We start from the raw sequence: 24,200 nt of genomic DNA on the forward strand, positions 1-24,200 counted from the left end.
ATAACTTAAAGGGTGATAATATGTCAGTGGTTCTGCTGTCTTCAAAATGGCAACAAACAAAAAAAGTGTCTTTAAAGGAACTCTTGTTAGCCTAGCTTAGCATAAAGAGGCAGGGTGAGATGACTAGCCCGGCCAAAAGAACAAAACAAAACAACACAAAACACCATTACCTATCAACATCTCTAAAGCTAACTTATTAACATGGTGTTCAATTTGTTTACAGACAAACAGGAATTTATAAAATTTGCAGTTTAAGAGTTTAGTGTTGGAACTATTCTTGGGGTAATCGTCAATCTCTCAGAAAGAAATCTCATTAAAAGTGTTTCTTTTAATCACCTTAAAGCACTAAGTTTGAATGGGAAAGTGCAGTTGTTTTACTGTGTGTTAGTTGTTATTTGTTGAGAAATGTTGATTTTAAGAGACCATCCTGATTATATCAAGACCAAACATAAAATCAAACTGTATGTGAGCCTGAAATACCTACAGTCCTGCAGTCCAGATGCATCCCTAACAGTATTGTCAGGTAATATTCAAGATCCAGATGCTTTACAATTACTCTATGTTGCCCTCTTGGAAAATTACATCATCTACAAGTATGTGAGTGCTGTGTCTCTGGCAGAGGTCACCCCCCCTCTGGCATTCATTCTTTTCTTGAGCTGCAGTTGCTCCCCGCCAGGGGTTCATAACAAAAGCTCAGCAACATGTCCATGATATCACATGCCAAACTAATCACTTTTCTCCACCCACATTCATTGGGGGCTTTGACCTAAATATAGGTATTTGCTGTCTTTCCTAATGTAACAAGAGGGGACCTTATAAAAGCAGTAAGGGTCAAAGCTGCCCACATATTTCTTCTGCTGGTGGGGACATTTCTCTGTTTCATTGTGTTGTTGTGACAGATCCTGTTTTAAAGTATATCCTACTTTAGGTATTTCTTCAGTCAACAGAGGTAAGAGTTAGCTCTGATTTTAATGGTTGATATCAGTCCTGCAGTTATTAGAATCACTGTTCTGACATGTAACCTTGGACCTTTCAGTCCCCTCTGGGGTGCATTGCAGAGATGGACGCTGAGATGGCTGTTTTCGGGGAGGCGGCCCCGTACCTGAGGAGACCTGAACGAGAGAGAATTGAAGCCCAAAACAGGCTGTTCGATGCCAAAACTGCAGTGTTTGCGTCAGATCCAAAGGAGCTCTTTGTCAAAGGCACTCTGCAAAGAAAAGAGGGGGGAAAAGCAACTGTTAAAACTGAAGCAGGACAGGTATAGCGTTAGCTGTCGAGGAGGCATATCAACCTCTCCATATCGTTTTGCTTTTGTTTGATGTAGGGCACGTCTCTCTTCACCTTTACAGGTTGTAACAGTGAAGGATGACGAAGTCTTCCCCATGAACCCGCCCAAGTATGACAAGATTGAAGACATGGCCATGATGACCCACCTCAATGAGGCCGCCGTGCTGTTTAATCTCAAAGAGCGCTACGCAGCATGGATGATCTATGTGAGTAATGCAACACTTACTGTAGTTGATGGTGGTCATTCTCACACAATGCCAGAGGAGCTGTTGCTCAACAGGAGCTATGCAAACCAACATAACATGCATGACAACAGAAAACATCAGTAACTGTTTTTAGTGCACGTTAACAGACAAAAGAAATTATCTTTAAATGTCAAGGAAAGTGTTCTTTTCTGCACAAGATAATTTCAGGATTGGAGATATTTTTTATTTTCACTTCTCATACAACACTTCTCTTAGACATTATTTGGGATGTATTGTACATATCAATAAGCATTAATTTGAAAGTAGACCTTTTTATTTTAAATATTTTAGGAATGTTTCGTATATTTATTATTATTAGTAGTAGAAGTAGTAGTAGTAGTAATAATGGTAGTTTGAATTGAGAATTTTTTTTAGAAGATAGTTTGAAAAGAGAAAGAATTACAGGGAGTGGAGGGCATTAATTCAACTAAAGTTTTTTAAAAAGTGGTCATAGTTGCCCTCCATTGAGCACATTAAGATGTTGAAAATGTAAATGTTGACATGCTTTTAACATTTTATGAGGTCATATTTTAACCTGTTTAGGCAAAATATCCTCCTTGAAGATGTAAAGATACTGTATAATAACACTCATGATAGGGCACACATTTTGGACTGCAGTAATTGCAACATCAACAAAACACTAAAAGGGGAAATATCTTTAGAAAGAATAGTGTTCATCCCTTCAGGGTGACTGAGTTCCTGAGACTTGAACTATCAATAAAACAAAATCTGTCCAGGAGGTTTGTGAAAAGCCAAAAGCTGTACAAATACTCTTATTTGTCATCTGTACACTGCATGTTGAAATAACTGTCATTTACCAACCAAATTGTGTCTGCTTTTAACCAAGACGTCTACACATCCATGCCTACTCAAACAAATGTTCGATTTGATTTCATTGTAGACCTATTCTGGGTTGTTCTGTGTCACTGTGAACCCTTACAAGTGGCTCCCTGTGTACAACCAAGAGGTAGTGGTGGCCTACAGGGGCAAAAAGCGCATGGAGGCTCCACCACACATCTTCTCCATCTCTGACAACGCCTATCAGTCCATGCTCACTGGTAAACTGTGTCTGGAAATAACTTTGTTGATACAGTCAGTATTATGTTATGGTTTGATGGCTCTGTTCTAATATGACTGTGTTGTTATTTCTTTTAGATAGAGAAAACCAATCCATCCTCATCACGTAAGCTACAAGTTTAAACAAATGCTACAGCCTATTTTTGATACTTTTTATTAAAGAGGAGATACAACATTTCTGATGGGTGTTTCTTCTATTGTTTAGTGGAGAATCCGGTGCAGGAAAGACTGTCAACACCAAACGTGTCATCCAGTACTTTGCGACAATCGCAGGGTGTGCAAAAAAAGATACTCCTTCCTCCAAATTGCAGGTGACATTTGATACTTTTTCAAACGGCATTACAAGTGATCTACTCACAATCTTCCGATGCATTTATTCGTTTCGAATCACTTTGCAATATAATATTTTGTTTGTTCTGTTGCTGTAGGGGAATCTGGAGGACCAGATTATCTCTGCTAACCCACTGCTGGAGGCTTTTGGAAATGCTAAAACTCTCAGAAATGATAACTCGTCACGTTTTGTAAGGGAAAAGATTGTGATTTTGTTAATATCAGAGTTGGAATTTAGCGCCAGCCACCAGCTAAAGCTACTGCTACTGTAAAACTATGAAAGTACCTGGTAAATTTCAGACACAAAATAATGATTTACTACTAAGTGGCTGGTGAATTTGAACATTTATCTGTCACTGGCTAGTGGATGTTCGCATTTTAAAAAGTCAATTTCCCACCCTGGTTATTAAATATTGTTGACCTTTTAACTATCATCTTTCTCTTACAGGGCAAATTCATAAGAATCCACTTTGGAACAACAGGAAAACTGTCTTCCGCTGATATTGAAACTTGTGAGTTAGAATACAATAGCGACATATAATGTTGCTTTTGCTTTGGTCTCATCTTGTTTCTTTTTGCTAGACTTGTTGGAAAAATCCAGAGTAACGTTTCAACTGTCTGCAGAGAGGAGTTACCATATTTTCTACCAGATCATGTCTAACAAGAAGCCAGAGCTGATAGGTAAGATGCAGTATGTTAGTAATGTTCTGTACATAGTGTTGCTAATATGGTAAGGCTTGGATTTGATTGGTACATCGTTTTTTCTTCCAGAGACTCTCCTCATAACCAACAACCCCTTTGACTTCCCATTTGTCAGCCAGGGGGAGATCAGTGTGGCCAGTATTGATGACAGTGAGGAGCTGTTGGCCACGGATGTAAGTCAAATTTGCAATCTATTTTTTTTCATCCCCGCTAAAATGCACTGGGACTGATATGAGCTCTGTCACAATGTGCTTTCAGAGTGCTATCGAGGTCCTAGGCTTCACTGGAGAGGAGAAGATTGGCATTTACAAGCTAATAGGTGCTGTGATGCATTATGGGAATATGAAGTTCAAACAGAAGCAGAGAGAGGAGCAGGCAGAGCCAGACGGCACCGAGGGTAATTGTTATTCATGAGATTCTGCCTTAATCTTTTCATTTCTTTTTTTTCTGATAATCTCAAAATGTTTGGTATATGTAAATATCTATCTTATCTTGTTTTTACCTCTTATCTATTAACATTTCTTCTCTCTATTATCGTTGTCCTTTATCAGTGGCTGACAAAGCAGCTTACCTGATGGGTTTTAACTCTGCAGACCTGCTAAAGGCGCTGTGTTACCCCAGAGTGAAGGTCGGGAATGAGTATGTAACCAAAGGGCAGACTGTTCAACAGGTACAATTGTTTTGTAATAAAGTATTGTTAAGATTCCTATGCAACTAGTTATGACTTTTATGTCAAAAGATAGGTTTAAATGACTAAAATCTGACTTAAAACAACACTCACATGTCTGTATGTACATTGAAAAAGTTATCAGTGGCTATAATAGTTCCTATTTTCACAATGAGCTTGTGGTAGAATAACTTCATGATACTATGTCAAATGGTGTGGAGTTCTTCTGTCCCCAAGTGGCTAGAAAGATGAATGGTAAATAATAATGGGTCATTTAATTTTTTGTTGTTGTTTGAAGATCTTACCCATCTAATATGTTGTGATTTGACCGCAACATATCATTGTGTCAGGTCTACAATTCCATTGGTGCTTTGGCCAAATCAGTTTATGAGAAGATGTTTATGTGGATGGTCCTCCGCATAAATCAGATGCTGGACACCAAACAGCCCAGGCAGTTCTTTATTGGAGTTCTGGATATTGCCGGGTTTGAAATCTTTGATGTAAGTTTTCACTAATCGCTGTATTTTCTGGAATTAATATTGAATACTGTGGTCATGCTCAAATGGTTTTGTTTTGCAGTATAACAGTCTGGAACAGCTGTGTATCAACTTTACCAATGAGAAACTGCAACAGTTTTTCAACCATCACATGTTTGTGCTGGAGCAAGAAGAGTACAAGAAGGAAGGCATTGAGTGGGAGTTCATTGACTTTGGGATGGACCTGGCTGCCTGTATAGAGCTCATTGAAAAGGTTAACTCATACAAATAAGATGTTATACAAAATTGCTGAGATAAATGCATTTGATTAGGTAAGATGTTTTGACTATCTGCCCTCAACAGCCAATGGGAATCTTTTCCATCCTTGAAGAGGAGTGTATGTTCCCCAAGGCGTCAGACATTACCTTCAAAAACAAGCTGTATGACCAACATCTTGGGAAATCCGCAAATTTTCAGAAGCCCAAGATTGTCAAAGGCAAGGCTGAGGCTCACTTCTCTCTGGTGCACTATGCTGGCACTGTAGACTACAGCATCGCAGGCTGGTTGGATAAAAACAAGGACCCACTCAATGAAACTGTGGTCCAACTCTACCAGAAAGCAGGCCTCAAACTTCTGGCATTTCTCTATTGTTCCTACGCTTCAACAGATGGTAAAAACATGAGACAGGCTGTAAGCTGTTACAACTATTTTAGCTTTATAATGCAGCTAAACACATTGTTCTTTTAGAGACCACTGGAACTGGTGCTAAGAAAGCAGCAAAGAAGAAGGGCTCATCCTTCCAGACTGTGTCAGCCGTCTTCAGGGTAACTGCATACCAAAATAATACTGGATAATCTTTAATTCGTAATTTTAAAACAGATAATCAAGTTCAGCAACAGCAGTTGAACCTTTTGTAACAAAGTAATGACACTGATTATCGCTGACAGGAGAACCTGGGAAAGCTAATGACAAATCTCAGGAGCACCCATCCTCATTTCGTCAGGTGTCTCATCCCAAATGAAAGTAAAACTCCAGGTATTACAGTGATATATCATTAACCTTCAACATCCAACCATGAATGGCATATCAGGCACCTTAATTGTAATGTGGCTCTGGCTGACTTTTAGGGATTATGGAACACCATCTGGTTATCCATCAACTGCGATGTAACGGCGTGCTGGAAGGAATCAGGATCTGCAGGAAGGGCTTCCCCAGTAGGATCCTGTATGGGGATTTCAAGCAAAGGTAAGAAGCAAAGAATATTTTTGAGAGAAATGTAAAAGTTTTCTCTAATGAGAGTTTTTCTTTTAGGTACAAAGTATTGAATGCTAGTGTGATCCCTGAAGGACAATTTATTGACAACAAGAAAGCTGCTGAGAAGCTCTTGGGATCTATTGATGTGGATCACACGCAATATAAGTTTGGGCATACAAAGGTAAACTACTTTCAGTATGAAGGGCCTCAGTGTGTTTCAAACTAAGTGCTTGTGAGACTGTCTGCCAATGTCTGAAACTCCCCTTCCTAGGTTGGATTAATAACAATTAAAAATAAAATTCTTCTGGTCAGGTGTGAAGATTTGTAAAAGTAGTCAGGATTTAAACTGCTCTCTCAAGGTTTCATTTAATTTTTTATATAATTACCACCATCACCTTGTGTGTGAACAACCACGTGTAGCATGTCTGAAAGTTTGTGCCAGTATCCCCATTTGTACGATTGTGGCGCTGTGGCTACCAAGTATCCCAAAAGAGTATGATGCCTACAAATGTGACTACTTGGAATATGAGTACCCAGTTTTGCTTTTAGATGTAATACAACATAATAAACATACAATGTTTAAAGCATACTGGGCCCTTTCTATTGTGAAAGTGATTTTAAGATTTTGTGGTTTATTGGTTTATCTATAAATATCTCAAGGTACATTTCTATTTCCTGTAGGTCTTCTTCAAGGCAGGGCTTTTGGGTCTACTAGAAGAGATGAGGGATGAAAAACTGGCCTCTCTGATCACCATTACTCAAGCCTTGTGTCGTGGCTTCCTCAGAAGGAAAGAGTTTCAGAAAATGATGGAGAGGAGGTAATCATAGTTTTGTAGATTGATTGCAGAGAATCTTACTAATGTCTGCTATATCATTGCTGGTGTAGTATAATGAGAAATGTAATCATCACATTGAACCCAAGAACTAAACTTGAACCACATCACTTTCTAGAGAATCCATTTACATTGTCCAGTACAACATTCGCTCCTTCATGAATGTAAAGCATTGGCCATGGATGAAGCTCTACTTCAAGATCAAGCCACTCTTGAGGAGTGCTGAGACTGAAAAGGAGATGGCCATCATGAAAGAGGACTTTGCCAAGTGTAAAGAGGATTTAACAAAAGCTGAGAGCAAAAGGAAGGAGCTAGAATCCAAAATGGTTTCACTGCTTCAGGAGAAGAATGACTTGTGCTTGCAGATTCAATCTGTGAGTAAAAAAGACACAAGCACTTGACAATAGATACAGATATTAATGTAAGTCTTGATAAAGTAAAACAGCATGCTGCATAAATGAAAATGTTTTTTTGGTTAAATAGGAAAGTGAGAGTCTGGCAGATGCAGAGGAAAGATGTGAGGGACTCATTAAGAACAAGATTTCGCTGGAGGCCAAGGCCAAAGAACTCAGTGAGAGACTGGAGGATGAGGAGGAGGTGAATGCTGAGCTTACCGCAAAGAAGAGGAAGCTTGAGGATGAGTGCTCTGAGCTGAAGAAGGACATTGATGACCTGGAGCTTACCTTGGCTAAAGTGGAGAAGGAAAAACATGCCACTGAAAACAAGGTGTGTCTTCTGGATGGCCATCTGAACATCAGGCTAAGAGACTCAAGCATTCACTTACACTTTTTGCTTCACACTTCAGGTTAAAAATCTAACTGAGGAGATATCCTCTCAAGATGATACCATCGTCAAGTTATCCAAGGAGAAGTTGGCCCTGCAAGAGACGCACCAACAGACACTGGATGACCTGCAAGCAGAGGAAGACAAAGTCAACACTCTGACCAAAGCCAAAGTTAAGCTAGAGCAACAAGTTGACGATGTAAGTCTATGGCCATTACCTTGTTGAAATCATAGCATGTATGACTTGAGAATTTGATTGAAAATGTGTTTGTGTGTTAGCTTGAGGGCTCTCTGGAGCAAGAGAAAAAGATCCGGATGGATATTGAGAGGGCCAAAAGGAAGCTTGAAGGAGATCTGAAACTAACTCAAGAATCCATAATGGATTTGGAAAATGACAAGCAACAGTTGGAGGAACGACTTAAAAAGTATGTATTGGTGCTGGAGTGTCTAGGCATTGTGATTAGTACTTTAAACATACTCTAATCACATGGTATGATTTTGCATATTAGAAAAGACTTTGAGCTGAGTCAACTTGTATCTAAAATCGAGGATGAGCAGAGTGTGGCTGTGCAATCTCAGAAGAAGATCAAGGAACTTCAGGTAGTTCAAAAAAATTTAAATTTAAATGAAAATGTTTAAAATCTATGGATATTGAATTTTTGTTTCTTTGTCAGTCACGCATTGAAGAGCTGGAAGAGGAGATTGAAGTGGAGCGTGTTGGCAGGGCCAAGGTGGAAAAACAGAGGGCAGATCTCACCAGGGAGCTTGAGGAGATCAGTGAGAGGCTGGAGGAAGCTGGAGGAGCCACTACTGCTCAGCTAGAAATGAACAAGAAGCGAGAGGCCGAGTTTCAGAAACTGAGACGAGACCTTGAAGAGTCGACCCTCCACTATGAGGCCATCGCTGCAGCTTTAAGAAAGAAACATGCTGACAGTATGGCTGAATTGGGAGAGCAGATCGACAATCTGCAGCGGGTCAAACAGAAGCTGGAGAAGGAGAAGAGTGAGTACAAGATGGAGATTGATGACCTCTCCAGCAACATAGAGGTCACGGCCAAGGCAAAGGTAAGATGGACTTTTTTTTAGAGAGTACATGCTATCAAAATATCATGGTTAACAGTTTCATCAACTATTTTATCAATGATATCAGATAAATTATGAGAAGCTGAGCCACTCTCTGGAAGACCAACTGAGTGAATACAAGGCAAAACATGATGAGAACACCCGTCTGATTATTGAAATAACTACTCAAAGGGCAAAACTCCAGAATGAAAATGGTAGGCAACTGAGTTAGACCTTGTTTAAATGACTATAGAGTCAAGTGCTTCTCTCTCTTTACATTTTTTGATGGAATCTCCTGACCAGGTGAGTTTTGTCGTCTTCTTGAGGAGAAAGAAGCAATACTCTCTCAGATGTCGAGGACCAAGCTTGCCTTCACTCAACAAATTGAGGAACTCAAGAGACAGGTTGAAGAGGAATCAAAGGTTTGTTGAATTAAATGTCTGTAAGCTAACTGGCTAACCAGCCTATTGAATTGAATTGACTTTATTGTCCATTTTAGTGGAAATTTGTCTTTGGCTTCCTCCAATACATTTAAAAAATACAATACACACCATATCATGAAGACATTAAAAACATACATCAACACGACACTTGTGCAAAGGGGCAGGAAAGCAGCAGCAACCATTGTATAAATTAAAACTTAGTTTGACATTTTTTGAAATACTTGCTGTTTTGCCAAGAGTTAGATGAGATTCTATATTCAGACATGTAATTTTAAACCATAGCCTGCAGGCCATTAGCTTAGCTTGGCATAAAGACTGGAAATAGGGTGAAAACCTTGCCTAATTCTGTCCACAGTTAAAAGAAATATGTGTTCTGGCCTAAACAAATTAGCAGTTTGCTTAATCTGTACAACAACATACATTTTATTGGGAGTTATATGCTGGAATTACCAGCATATTACCATTGCTTCTAGTCTTTATGCTTAGCTAATGGCTCTAGCTTTATATGAGTGGTATTGATCTTTTCATCTTACTCTCAGCAAAAAAGTAAGAAAGTGTATTTCCCAAAATATTAAACTACAGCATTCCCTTAATGAGAGGATTCAAAATAATGACAGAGAAAATTTGCCTTTAACAAATATGTATTTGACTACAAGCCAAATTTGCCTTTCTGTTAGGCTAAAAATGCCCTCGCCCATGCTCTCCAATCTGCCCGTCATGACTGTGATCTGCTGAGGGAGCAGTTTGAGGAGGAACAGGAGGCCAAGTCTGAGCTCCAGAGAGCGATGTCCAAATCCAATAGTGAGGTGGCCCAGTGGAGAACCAAATATGAGACTGATGCCATCCAACGTAATGATGAACTGGAGGAGGCAAAGTTAGAGTTGTTTTATATATATTTTAATTTTTGACATATCTGCAATATGAGGAAATGACTGTCACTACTGATATGTTATTTTGTCAACCCCAGGAAAAAGCTTGCTCAACGTTTGCAAGAGGCTGAGGAGGCCATTGAGGCTGTGAATGCCAAGTGCTCATCTTTAGAGAAGACAAAGCAGAGGCTACAAGGAGAGGTAGAGGACCTCATGGTTGATGTGGAAAGGGCAAATGCTCAAGCAGCTGCCCTGGATAAAAAGCAGAGAAGCTTTGATAAGGTGAGAGGGACAACCTGCAAGTCAAGTCAGTGTTGGTTGTTTGGAGCACTGTGATGTTTTATGGATGAATCAACTGAAGCTTGAACCTTGAAATATGAACAAAATGTCTAACAGTCAAAGAACCAATCTTCATTTTCCTACCATCATTTTCTTTTAAATTATTTCAGCAACATCAGTTTATGTAGTATCCATAGAAGAAAAAATAGATAATTACGTTTACAAATAATAAAGTAAAAGGTCCAAGTTCTTAAGCGTTATACAATCCAATGTATTTTGTTACTTTTAGGTTCTTGCTGAGTGGAAGCAGAAGTACGAGGAGAGTCAGGCTGAGCTTGAAGGGTCACAGAAGGAGTGTCGCTCCCTCAGCACTGAGCTCTTCAAAGTGAAGAACTCTTATGAGGAAGCTCTGGAGCAACTTGAGGTCCTCAAACGAGAGAATAAAAACCTACAACGTACGTGCTTCACAGTATAGTGATTTTGTAAAAAGAATGTTCATCCAATGGTATAAGAATGTGTTCATACTTGAAATTTTTCGCTTTATTGTAAGGCAACATGTCAGTTGTTCTTATTCCCAGTGTTTGATATCATAAGTATCGATTTTTGTTTGTTTGATATGAGTGGTCATTCAAGAAATGTGATTTTTGTCGTTGATGTTTGTAGATGAAATCTTTGATCTGACTGAGCAACTTGGAGAGAATGGTAAAGCCATTCACGAGCTTGAGAAGACTAAGAAACAAACTGAGACTGAGAAGACAGAGACCCAGACAGCTTTGGAGGAAGCTGAGGTAGTTTAATGTGATAGAATTATTACATTCTTTCAATCAGATGCGTCTGGCACAAATTTATGTAATCTGTGAATTCCTTATATTTTCATTTTCCCCCTAGGCTTCTCTGGAGCATGAGGAATCCAAAATCCTTCGTATCCAGCTGGAGCTCACTCAAGTCAAGGGAGAGATCGACCGCAGGGTGGCTGAGAAGGATGAGGAGATTGAGCAGATGAAACGCAACCACCAGCGTGTTGTGGAAACGATGCAGTCCGCCTTGGATGCTGAGACACGCATCAAGAATGACGCCATGAGAATCAAGAAGAAGATGGAAGCTGACCTCAACGAAATGGAGGTCCAGCTGAGCCACGCCAATCGGCAGTCCGCTGAATCCCAGAAACAGCTGAAGAACCTGCAAGCCCACCTCAAAGTGAAATACTCTAACAGCTTCAATAGTATTTGATTTTAAACCTTATTTTGGGAAAATCTGAAAACTCTCACCATGTTTTCTCTCGAGCAGGAACAAACCCATCACCTGGATGAGGCCATGCGGAGCCAGGAGGACCTGAAGGAGCAGGTGGCCATGGTGGAGCGCAGGAGCACCCTGATGCAGGCAGAGGTGGAGGAGCTCAGAGCTGCTCTGGAACAATCAGACAGAAGCCGCAAATTAGCTGAACAGGAACTGACTGATGCCTGTGAGAGAGTCGGGCTGCTGCACTCTCAGGTCAGCAGCTTTATTGGGTTGGGATTGTAGAGTGGGCGCTACGCTTCTGTAAAAACATGGACTGCCATTATGGGCTGGGACAGAGTTATTTATCTTTAATTCCATATAAGTTGCGCTCACTTCTGCAGTCTCCACTCACACTAAGGAATGGAAGCTACTACTTGCTTAGCCAATGTGACATAAATGTGACATAAAAAGCTCTGATAAAACAACTGTACACTCTCTGCTCATCACCAAACAACAGAATAACAATGCTAGCAACTAGCTAACAAAGCTCCAAATGAATGCTAATGTTGCTCTGTGTCTGCTGGATGTGTAAACAGGTTTGTTAATAGGAGTTTGCTAACAGGTTAGCCATGTCAACTACAAGGCTGTCATATGTCATATATGTGTTTGGTTCTGAAGTTTTCCCACTAAATGGTCAAATACATTTTTTTTATAAACAAATAAAATAAATATTAACATTTCAGCTATAAAATCTCAATATTGAGCCAAATGAGGCAATATTTGCATGGTAGTATTTCTTCTTCACTTGACAAAAATGAAAAAATTATTGCCCCATAAGGACAGGTGCATTTTGTTGGCAGTTCCGCTTGTGTCAGAAGAGATAAAGTAGATTCTGCTTGTTACAGCTGTGAGAGTTGTGAAAGAGTTTGACTGTGCCTCTGAATCAATATTGCCCTTCTGTTTATGAGGATAACTCTGTAAATGATAGGCTTAAGTTATTTTCATTTGGCTGCAGAACACCAGTCTTCTCAACTCCAAGAGGAAGCTGGATGCAGATGTCAGCCAGCTGCAGGGTGAAGTGGAGGATGCAATCCAAGAGGCTCGCAATGCAGAGGAGAAAGCCAAGAAGGCAATCACTGATGTAAATATCATACACTTTACATCTCTTTATATCCAGATATTATAGCTTTACATTGTGTGATAAGTAACTGCAACAATTATCAAGCAGTCTGGTTGCCCTTATGAATGCTAGTGTCAGCTTGATTATAATCATTTACTAGTTACTTGCAGCTAAAAATGACAGAAGAAACATCAGCTTAACATGCCGTGTAAATGCAGGCAGCGATGATGGCAGAGGAGCTCAAGAAAGAGCAAGACACCAGCAGCCACCTGGAGAGGATGAAGAAGAACCTGGAGGCCTCTGTGAAGGATCTGCAGCACCGCCTGGATGAGGCTGAGAACCTGGCTTTGAAGGGGGGCAAGAAACAGCTCCAGAAACTGGAGGCTCGGGTATCACACATTCGTTCATGTGAAATTAAAAGTTGAGAACAGAAATCATATATGAGGATGAGTTTATGCAGTTTGGACTTTATCTCGTAGGTGCGTGAACTGGAAGGTGAAGTGGAGATTGAGCAACAAAGAGCTGCCGATGCCGTCAAGGGAATCCGTAAATACGAGCGGCGAGTCAAGGAGCTGACTTACCAGACTGAGGAAGACAAGAAGACTGTTCTGAGACTGCAGGACCTGGTGGACAAACTGCAGCTTAAAGTGAAAGTGTACAAACGGCAGAATGAAGAAGCTGTAAGATCTTTTTCAACAGCCACAAAAACAAATGAGAGCTACTGTTTTTTCATTATGATTGACATTCATATTTATGACATTATAGCTCATTATGTTTTTGGGGGTTTTTTTTGCTACAGGAGGAGCAGGCCACTGTTCATCTCACTAAGCTGAGGAAGGTGCAGCATGAGCTGGAGGAGGCGCAGGAGCGGGCGGACATTGCCGAGTCTCAAGTCAACAAGATGAGAACCAAGAGTAGAGAATTTGGAAAGGTAACATTTAATCCATATATAGTTTAATTTAAAGGTGCAGTGTTTAGAATTTAGTGGCATCTTGTGGAAAGGACTTTAATATAATATTCACAAGTATGTTTTAATTAATGTACAATCACCTGAAAATAAGAATCATTGTGTTTTTGTGATCTTAGAATGAACCCTTTATACCCACATAGGATGTGGGTCATTTTTCACAGTGGCCGCCATGTTGCACCACCATGTTTTCTACAGAAGCTCAGAATGGACAAATCAAACACTGGGTCGCGAGATGGCCTTTTGGGTTTTTCGGGCCACTGTAGGTTCACCTACACACTTGGAAGGAGAGGTGCAGAGGAGGGGTATTCAGTTGGTTGCAATTACCAACCTCACCACAAGATGCCACTAAATCGTACACACTGCACCTTTAAAAAAATCAATAGAGTGTGAAAGTTCATTCTTGTCCTCAAGATTATTTGACATAATAATTTTTAATTTAAGATCCACATGCATACTAGCTCTTTCTGGAGCTTCCAATTACAGTCTTTACTCAGTTTAGTCAGATGTCATATAAAGGGAGTGTTCATCATTTTTCAAGTCTTTCCTAAAACAATAGTCAGGTGCCTGACACATGTTTTTCTTGCTGTTTTGTGGAAAAATGTGAGGAAAAGTTTATCTGAAGCTCATATGAAGTTTCAGCTGCCCAAATGAGTCAAATCAAGTAGATATCTTTCAATGTTACAGTCTTTTTAGTGCCAAAGTCCCTCTTTTTGTTACTATACTTCCACCACAGCTCAACAGGGAAACATAAAGAGGGAATTTGATGCTAAATAGACTGTAAATGTGTCAGGTATCCACTCGATATGACTAACTCATACTGCTGAAGCCTCATATAAGCATCAGATATACCTTCTAATGCATTTTTGCTCAAAACAAGGACTGTGGACTTCATTTACATGGTAAGCACAGTGGGAGGAGTTGGATCTTCTAATGGTCAGTATGAACAGGAGGAATGATTACAGCAAGAATAATAGAATTTGGGCTCCTGGCAGATTTGAAAAACTGTGTACATCTCCTAAAATTGCATTCTTTTAAAAATGAATAGAAACACATTACCAACATGAAATAAATTGAATCAGTCAATCACTAAAACAAACTCTTCATTGCAGAAAACTAACTAGTTGCATCAATGCTACTTTTATAAATGACCATTACAAACTTTTATCTAGGACTGCAAGTCGTTTTAATCATACTCCCCCCCCCCCCCCCTTTAATTTTCTCTCCTTTCCTTGACTTCTATTTCCCTCTCTCTTTCCTGCTTTAGGTTGCTGAATCTGAGTAGACTTTGCAACGATGACATCCTCTACTTCTTCAACTTCTTAGCATGAGAAAAACTCGAGAAAGTGAATAATCCTTATTGTTTTGCTGTGAAACTGTAGCAGAATAAAGTGGTGTGAAGCATTAGCTCTAGTCTGGTTTTTTTTTTACTCTGCACGGTGTAAGTTTATTGTGCGTCACACTTTGAGATCAATCGAGCAAAATCTGTATATGAATCTATATTAATGTGGTCAGACTGTGGTCAGGATGAATGTTTGGTGAATCGTAGCACTCATATGTGTTTAAAATGCCCTTATCCATCTTTCATGACCATCTTTGTGACTAACAAAGCAGATGAAAGGACACTAAGCATTTATCTTAATTCTCGCTGTATTATCAGACTAGTATGAGCTTTGTAGTGCTAATTAGCGAGTCGGAGAACTCTCTGTGACACAGTTATGTGGCAGGAGTGTGCAGTTTATAGAAGCTCCAGCTGAACCCTCAGTGTGCATCTAATTTGAGCAACTGTTTGCAGAGATCATGGCAGATCCCCACAGAATGCCTGCTGACATTTACATTGTTGAGTTAAAATAGCCGTCCTCCTCAGTGTCACTCATCTACATACAATACCTAATGCTGGCATGAGAGCAGCGGATTAGCCATGATTAGAGCAATATAATCAAAGGTCCGTACGGGCCAATCAGAAACCCTCCTGGGGATTCATTTAAGATGGTGCATGTATTTATCCATGCCACGCCATCCGTGAGCCCGTTTGTTTAGTGCGCCAGACAGAGGGATTCTGTGCTGGCCTGTGTTGTTTTTTCAGTTACTCAAAGTCCTCATCATTACTGGAATTTCATTTGTCTGAGAGGCAGATTAGAAGTTGAAGTCTCTCATAGATCTGTGATGCTCATCAGCATGGCTTCCATTCTTGCAGCTGTGCTAACTCAGAGTTTTAATTAGATTTCTGTCAAGATCACCAGCTTTTTGTCTGAGGAGGAAAAAGCAGAAGCAAACATAACAGCTGATACATTTTGATGCTATGTTGTCTAATTCAACTCATTTAAACCAAAATACATAATAAAGAAGTTGATAAATGAACAATTTTAACAGTTTTTCCACATAGAAAATGTCCCCTTGCAGCCTCTGCTTTGTTCTTCAGAGGGGAAGTATTGATCTACAGGCTGTCCTATGGCTTTTCTGAGTCAACCATGAGCTAATTTACAATTTATTACACATTGTAACAGCTAATAAAGGGCATCAACAACTACAGAATAATATGAAATGTAATCTATCTATAGTCAAATATGACAAAATAATCAGGGTGGCGGAAAGTCCCCAAAATAAGGTGATACATAGCAATCCAAAACCATAATTACTGTAAATTAGCAGCCCTAATGAGCCATTTCAGCTATTGGCTCTCATTCAAGAGATCAATAGAATAAACAGACAATCAAATAAAAACATTAAATCTAGTCCAACATTTTGAATAATCTGTTGAATACAATCAACCCCCTGACTGACTATTACAGCTTATTATGTACTGTAACCAACATGAATTAAGTAGCTGTTATCAGTTTCTCTATGTACACTGTATCTGTCCCTATCATATAAACCATAAATAAATAAATAAGTGAACCTTGTGTACCTTGTGTACCTTGTGTGTGAAACCTTTGGAGTGATCAGAACATGTAAACCAGCTGTGGTGTGCTCAGTCAGTATGCGGCATCTATATCTCCAACTTTGTATCAGTGAAGCATGGCAACGTGTGCTATGACCCCCCCTGACCCTCAGTTTGACAGGTCGTAGGACACGGCTGTGAAGGCCAAGCTATTCGTACAGCCTTGAAAAGCATTATGAGAAATGATCTATCACAGCAGTGGTCGACCTTTGCTGTAAAGATGATCATGTGTGACAATGATATTAATTGATGTGGTCGATTTATTGACCTCTCTGTGTGTATTCGTGTGTATTTTAGGCTCATACAAAGACCTTTCACATTTTCTACATCTCTGACAATCCGGTTACTTTTACTCATAAAAAACATAGCATTTCTCACTGTCTCATAGTGCTACCCTTTAGCCTGGTGTCATCTGTAATAGTACAGTAACAGCAGCCAGAGGGCTCCCTTTAACAAGAGAAGCATGGATGGAGGAACAGAGGGTGAAATATGATATGTGTTCTGTGTTATCTCATGGAGGCAAAAAAGAGACAATCAGTCTATATCACAAAGAAACTTGATAATCAAAGATATGGAGACACCAAACTTAAAATACTTTTACATATATACAGTCACTTACATGCAGCTCATATTTAATTTCTCTCCTTTATGTGTATGATGTTGCCACTACCATTACATTATACTCATTCACAATCAGTCCAAACCCTATTTCTCGACACAACATAACAAATCAAGCAGAAATATGACTGTTTTCAATAAAGTATATATATCATTGTATGTTGCTACCAGTCAGAAAAACAAACGACCATGACAACTCTATTAAAACAGTTTGGCATAAAGATGTTTCAGTGTGTTTGGAGAACTGAATTATTGTCAAAGCAACCACACAACAATCTGAGCTGTGGTGACCCGCCTGTTTCATCAGAAAATATATTGTGGTAGTGTGACAAAGTGAGCGAGACCGCAATATTTGTCCCTGTTACACTTGAATGTGTTTCTTCCCACACTTCTCATTTGTTTGTTTAGTCAGTTTAACATCTATTTGTAGCTTTCACATGCTATGCCAGGTTTTTTTGTTTGTGTTTAGCTTTGTTTTGTTATATTTACATCTACATTTCTGGTTTATTCAAGAAAGACAAGTATTATTTAAGTTGTGACTATTCTGAGTCATAGATTAGCTTAGCCCATAATACTTTCCAGGAGGCAAAGGGGAAGTCACCAAGTCATCATGTCATGGGTAGCACTAAGTCAGTTTGTCGGGGATTTCCTGTATTGAGTCAAATATTTGGTATATGTGGTATATATGTGGTTTGTACTTATTTTTGCTTATGGTATGGACTGTGCTGTGGATGATGTATGTGAACAATGTTAACTTATTCAAGTGACATTATTATTTGCCAGTCGTTGGTATAAAGACGAAAACCCCTGAGAGAAATATGGTTCTGCTTAAATAGATTGGATGGCCTACAGTATATAGGGCGAGAGTTGTTAATCAACTTTAGATGAATTTGTTTTTCAGTCATTGTACAAGTCTCTGAGTCCGCCTCTCATCTCCTTCCTCTGGCTAAGCGACCACACAGATAACTTGATTTAGCCTCCTATAATTGACATCTGACATATTATTATCTTATAAAGTTGATTTAGCTAATATGTTAGCAGACTGTTGCAGTTATTTACACATTCACCAGTCACATAGCAACATTAGCATTCATTTAGTGTCATGTTTTGCCACCTCGAATCCAATATTCACTCTCCTTTTAGCTCTGGTTTAGCCTTCTTTGTCACTTTAGCAGCTAAATGCTATCTAGTTGCTAACTCTGTCTTTCTGCTGTTTGGTGTTGGCAGGCGGGTTTGTTATCTGAGCTTTTTCCTCTGAAGAAAGCTAACTGCTGCTGCTGCTGAGGACAATGCTAATGAGAGCTGTGAGACTGAACCAAAACAGCAAAATAGGTGTAAAACCCCAAAAATTAGCTGAAAGATTCTAAAATTTTCAGATTTTCACTGTGGCTTCATTATAACCAGTGACCTCATTCACATTACATACTGTTTATTTCAGTTGGAAATATGAACATACTTATTAGAGCACCCTTTGGGGCCCCAGGGTAGCTTTGTTATCAAGTCTTATAAATGACACATTGGTGCCATTCATTAGAGTCTTACAATGACTCATCATTATGATTATACTCAAGGAAACTATATCCACCAATGAAGGCAGTAAAAAACAGTTGAAAGCTACAGAAAACGCTGCTAGAGAGTTAGAATTATGCTGTCCTTTTGAATTATTACAAAAAATTGCTATACAGTGGTTTTAGATTCACATTTAGTTGTTTGTCTCTTTTCTAACTTATATTTAACATCATTCTTGTGAAAATTAAACAGTAAATAATGACACAGCTGTTCCTTATACTTCTATTATTGTAATATAAAATGTATTAAATAAGTATGATTTATGATGTTGAGATTATACTGCAGAGAGCAGCTGGTGTGATTTACTCCTCAGTGGACAAGATCTTTTTCCACATTTGATTGAAAAAGGCCCACACTCCCTGCTTCTTCTTTCTGTCCTTATTTTCATCTGTAGAAGAGAAAACATGAGTATCAGTAGAAGTATTAGGTGAGTCTGTCAAATTACAACATTTATCCACAGCTTACCAGTTCTCTCTGCAGCAGCCACACTGCACACCTCTGGAGTCTGGAAAGATTATGTACAAATCTCAAATTAAAGACATGAACAAAGTATCTTACTGTATCATATATATAATTTGAGTATGATGTATTAAAACAACTACAATTACCACAGTGTACTTTACAGAAATCAGCTGATGCAGAGCCCGGCTGTACGCAGCAGCTCGCGCTCTGTGGTCCATGTCCTGGACAACACAAATGATGCTCTCTCCAGCAATGACGAAGCTTTCATCAAAGTCCAGCAGGTGGAAGGATTTGGAGCAGTCAACAAATCTTTTGTAAATGGCTTTGACCATGTTCTGGGCCACCGGCGTGCAGATACACAGGAGACGAGCTTTAGTGAAAGATGTAACGAGGCCGAAGCAAGAAGCTGTCGTGTCAGCCAGCTGTTTGACGATCTCAGATCTAGCAGCCTTGGCCCTGTTTCCCAGAGCGAGGGCCAAACTGGAGTCCCAGCTCGCAGTGGGACTCTGAGTCTGTGAAGGCTTGACCTCAGCAAGTGGCTCTGGCTTTTCCAGGAGGAACCTCAAAGCTAGTTCTACTATCTCTGGTGCCAGGGGTAAAGTGGCACGCTGGAGCTTGGTGAGCAGGGCTCGCTTGGAACGCCTGCTGAAGTGAGAGGCAGTGAAAGAGTTCAACAGCTTGTTGGACAGGTGCCTGAGGAAGGCCTGTACATCCTCCTCTGCTTTTGGGTGGAAGATGGAGAGGAACATTCGAAAGCCCTCCAATGTGACCTTCATGTGAGAGGGTGAGAAAGAGAAAAGAGTTGAGTGACTGCAGGATGTTGAAAGTGAAACTCAGAAAATGGTGGGTTTTGTTCTTACCCTCCTCCTGAGCTGCAGTGAAATACATTCCTCCGCTTCAAGTTCCTCCTGGAGCTCCTGTTCCATCTGATTCAAACAGAGACGCCTTGCTGAGGTCCAGACCTTTACACATCAACAGATAACCGGAGCCTTTAATAAAGGTACTTCTGGGGTTTATTTCTATTGATTTTTTCTTCTTAGCTTTCACATTCATCAGGAAGATTGTTTGGACACTTTGCTTTGGGAAAGGTGCTGCAGACTGTCTGGATAATTATAAAAAGTTACTATAAGTTGTTTACATTTATACTTATTTACTGACTAACTTTGGCCGTTGAAAATTTTAGGTGACATTTAGTGGTGATGTCAAACTGTACTCAATGGTGAGTCTGTACACCATGACATCACCGTCAGCCGTGGTTACAGGTGCAACACAGCAAACCCAAGTTCTTATTTATGGTGTATAACTGATATATAAAGCATTACTATATGATTTATCAACCATTACTAAAGCCATTTCATTCGACATAAAAAACCCTTTGCTATATTAGAAAAGTGATGCTGGTGTGACATTTAATTAGAGTTTAGTCAGTGGTGTTGAGTTTTTAAATATTAGGTTTTGATTCCCAGAGGGATTTCGTTGAATGGACAATTTAAAGTAAATATTCATTCATTATTTATTAATTACCAGAAACTTTATTCTCCATATATGTTGAACAGTATGATTGCTGTGGGACACATTTGACATTTTTAGTTTCTTCAGCTATGTAAACTGACTAAAAGACTCTGACTATATTAGTTGGAAGTGTACCAATCAAACAGTTCTTCTATTTTCCCATAATTTGTACCAAATTAATTTCTTGGGTATTATAAAACAAAATAGGACATGTAATATAAAGGAATGACATGTCACTGATGGTAGATTAAATAATATTTAAAGGACCTATATGTAGGATTTACAGCTTTGTTGCCTCTAGTGGTAATATCAGAAATTATGACAGTAATGCAGGCAAATACTTGGATTAGCTCACTTAAAATAAATAAAATGAATAAAATAAAAATGTAAAACTAAAATGTAAAATACTGTAGTCACATCAACAGTCTATGCATACAGTAGTAGAACTAAAGTCAGACTATGTAAATTTTGCAGATGTAGCACATTTATTCTGTAGTTTATGTTAGCTAATGTTAATCTGCATATTAAGCAACATTACTGAGACAGTTTTTTAGCATTTTATATGATCCTGTAATTGCCACTTGTTGCCACAGTGGCCGCTGTTTCATAAAAGTTAAATAGCTCACTTTAACTGTACATTTGCACACTATATCGCTCTACAGTCAGTGTTGTATTTACCAGCTCTGCCATGAGGAGCTTCCTCGCCTCTGTCTCTTCTGCTTCTTCCTGAAACCTTAATGAAAAATGCCTCAGTTAGTCAACCATGTTGTCTACCTGTTGCAACAAATTTTAATCTGACATATTTCTTCAATGACCAGTTTGGACTCACTCATCCAGGAAGCTTCTTCTAGTCATCAGCCAGCCCTTCATTTCTTTAACAGATACATAAATAGGAACTTGATGCTGGCGTTTCAGGAGCATAAACTGTCTCATGAGCATCTTCTACAAGACAGAAACACCACTATTCATATGATTTCTCTATAGGAAAAATGCACATTTACATTTACATTTACAAGACTGACCTCTGCTCTGTAGCGATGTTGCTCTCTCACTGAGAATGAGGGCGGTGTGCATTTTACTAGCTTAAGAATAAAGTCAGTGTCCATGTTGAACAGAGGTCAAACTCCTTAAGAAAGGCAGAAAACACAAGTACTTCATTAAAGGAGCAGGTCTACCTTAAATATATAGTACATATTTTATTTGACATTTTTAAGAGAGAGGATCATGGAAAACAAGAATTATCAAGAGTAGGGATGGATGTTGCCATTAGCAACGGTTTCATGGAAAAGCATCATTTGAACAAACCATTCTGAACTGCCCCTCAGTTTGATGCTCATTGCTCAGTAGTACTATTTCATAATGAAATAAACAGCTTGATTGATTTGATGTTACAGTGTAGCACTAAATTTAATACAATCTGGTTAAACTGAACAACATTTAGTAGAAAAAAGTCACCAGTAGGCTATGTGTCAAATTGTAACAAAAAAACTTTAAGTTGAAGAAAAGGTTTAAAAGAGGCAATGAAGACAGAGACTTTACATACCTGCTACAAAGAAAAAAGTTGCCCCAGTTTGAGTGAAAGAAAAGGGCGCTTTCAGATGGTTTCGAAAGCCAATTGTTCAGAGAGAAAAGATGAAGAATCTGAACTTGTTGACAGCGCGAGGAACCACCAGCACACTATCATCTGCATCATTCTGACGCTTCCTGTCAACAAAAAAGTCAAAACTAAACAGAATGATTATTATTATTCATCATGGCTGACCTTTTTTTTATCCATTGAAAGGAATCTGAGAGTTCACTGTCATGTACTGTACATACTTGGTTTAGTGATTATGTTTCTCCCTCTTGAGGACGTTTTGAGTAATGCACTTATTTTCTCTTGCGTTTTCTAGCTTCAACGCTATCTGATTTTTGTCAGGTGATGCTGCCAGGTCAGCCAGGTGTTTTTCTTCTTCTCTCCAGAAAGTTTCAGTCTTTTTCGCCATGAGGTCTGCTCTGAGATTTAGTCACCTTTGTTTTTGAGGCTGTGTTCGTGCTTTGGAGATTGGTTCTTGTAAGTGTTATTTGTTTCATGTAAATATCATATTATGCAGTTTGTTAAGTTGTGTTAATAATTCTTTGAGCTCTCTGTGTAATGCTCAGCTAAATTCTCTGCTTAATCTTAGCTACACTGTTAACAACAGTGTAGCTAAGATACATTTATTAGCTCCTGGTTTCTGTTTCTATTTCATAGCTGAGTGAACTTTATAGATACTTTATATTATTTAAAGGGCAAATTTGTATAATTAATGGGTGGCATTTGTCATTTGAATTTTTCTTTGTTATTTTGAAACTACATTAAGACATATAATGGCATTCATAACGTATGTGTAGCCTAACAATATTCTTGTGTATTTCGGTTGTACAAGTTGTTACTTTAAGAGAGATACAGACAACATTAACACAGTCAACTATAATCCTGCTTCTGAGTTTTTCTTCGGGTCTTGTTCGCTACCTGTCAGTTTGTGCATGGACACACACTAAGGGTAGGATATTCACTGTATCTACATCTTTCAGACAACAGACAAATACCTTGAACATGAATTTATTGTTTCAGAAATCTACAGTTTACTCTGTAATTCTGACTCAGGGTCAACAGATATTTTATTGCGGTGGAAAATTTGTTTCGTATTGAGTGTAATGATTTGGAAAATTAACATTTAAAAAGAAAGCAAAGACACAAGAAAGCATTCAGTTAAAGTCGATTATGAGATTTTCGCTAATGTTTTGGTGAGTAACACTGAATATAAACATAACCATTGTTTACAAGACAACGTCCCAGGGAAAAAAAATTGAGGTATCTTTTTTTATTTGAGCGTGAAAGTTCATTCTTGAGACTGGAACCAGCTGTTTTGACAGTAAGTGGATAATTAATTGGGAACTTACAAAGAACAGATTTGAAGTGAACCTAGTGAACCCCTGTGGTGTTCTGAGAAAGTTGTGGTGTAATCCAAAACAGCATCATTTGACACAGCATTTGCCTCATTCTAGTGGAGTTTATTAATCCCACATGGAAAGGGGGAAAGATTCTGCAGTATTACAAACCTCATTAGAGCCTCCTTATAAAAAAAGTGATACGTGCAGACTGAGTCAACGATGATGCGTCATAATAACAAGTAACACAAAAGAGGAACTATTCCAAGTCAAACAAGAAGGATTGTATCCATTTTTAAATGAAACTAATACGCCAACAAAACTTCAGCTGTAAAGTAAAATGATAAAAGAGGCTTTAAAAATGTCACTGTCTTTATTTCTTTATTTGTTTTTATTTCGTTTGATTAACAAGCTTATATAACTTATTGGTCTCTCATGGTTTATTTAACTGCCACTACTGTTATTTATGATTGTCATCATTATTCAGTATTATAATCACCCATTTCTTACTGTGATGAACTTGCTTACAGGCAATAAAAGTAACACATTCCCCCTCACAAAGAGAAAGAAAAAA

General features: G+C 38.8%; 1 protein-coding gene across 1 annotated transcript; it reads left to right on the forward strand.

Annotated features, from left to right (window-relative positions):
• Nucleotides 1–1,060: 1,060 nt before the first annotated feature.
• On the forward strand, nt 1,061–23,486 carry LOC134003822 (myosin heavy chain, fast skeletal muscle-like). Its single transcript, XM_062443176.1, has 38 exons — nt 1,061–1,258; nt 1,350–1,493; nt 2,434–2,590; nt 2,688–2,715; nt 2,815–2,920; nt 3,038–3,130; nt 3,388–3,451; nt 3,522–3,620; nt 3,711–3,814; nt 3,900–4,038; nt 4,193–4,311; nt 4,659–4,808; nt 4,888–5,058; nt 5,148–5,454; nt 5,532–5,608; nt 5,732–5,819; nt 5,912–6,029; nt 6,096–6,219; nt 6,720–6,856; nt 6,990–7,245; nt 7,355–7,597; nt 7,677–7,853; nt 7,934–8,079; nt 8,164–8,254; nt 8,329–8,718; nt 8,804–8,930; nt 9,019–9,137; nt 9,836–10,032; nt 10,126–10,309; nt 10,596–10,761; nt 10,970–11,094; nt 11,195–11,503; nt 11,594–11,797; nt 12,540–12,665; nt 12,863–13,033; nt 13,124–13,324; nt 13,444–13,575; nt 23,421–23,486. The coding sequence occupies exons 1-38, from the start codon at nt 1,061–1,063 to the stop codon at nt 23,484–23,486; spliced, it is 5,853 nt and encodes a 1,950-aa protein (XP_062299160.1).
• Nucleotides 23,487–24,200: the final 714 nt, after the last annotated feature.

The sequence above is a fragment of the Scomber scombrus genome, chromosome 21 (genome assembly GCF_963691925.1).
Source record: "Scomber scombrus chromosome 21, fScoSco1.1, whole genome shotgun sequence".
NCBI lineage: Eukaryota > Metazoa > Chordata > Actinopteri > Scombriformes > Scombridae > Scomber > Scomber scombrus.

What these genes read in the sequence shown, in the direction of transcription:
- LOC134003822 (XM_062443176.1), top strand. Translation starts at nt 1,061, where the DNA reads ATGGACGCTGAGATGGCTGTTTTCGGGGAGGCGGCCCCGTACCTGAGG. An exon ending in AACCAATCCATCCTCATCAC is followed by an intron (nt 2,716 to 2,814) that starts GTAAGCTACAAG and finishes TCTATTGTTTAG; the next exon opens with TGGAGAATCCGGTGCAGGAA. An exon ending in CTGTGTCAGCCGTCTTCAGG is followed by an intron (nt 5,609 to 5,731) that starts GTAACTGCATAC and finishes TATCGCTGACAG; the next exon opens with GAGAACCTGGGAAAGCTAAT.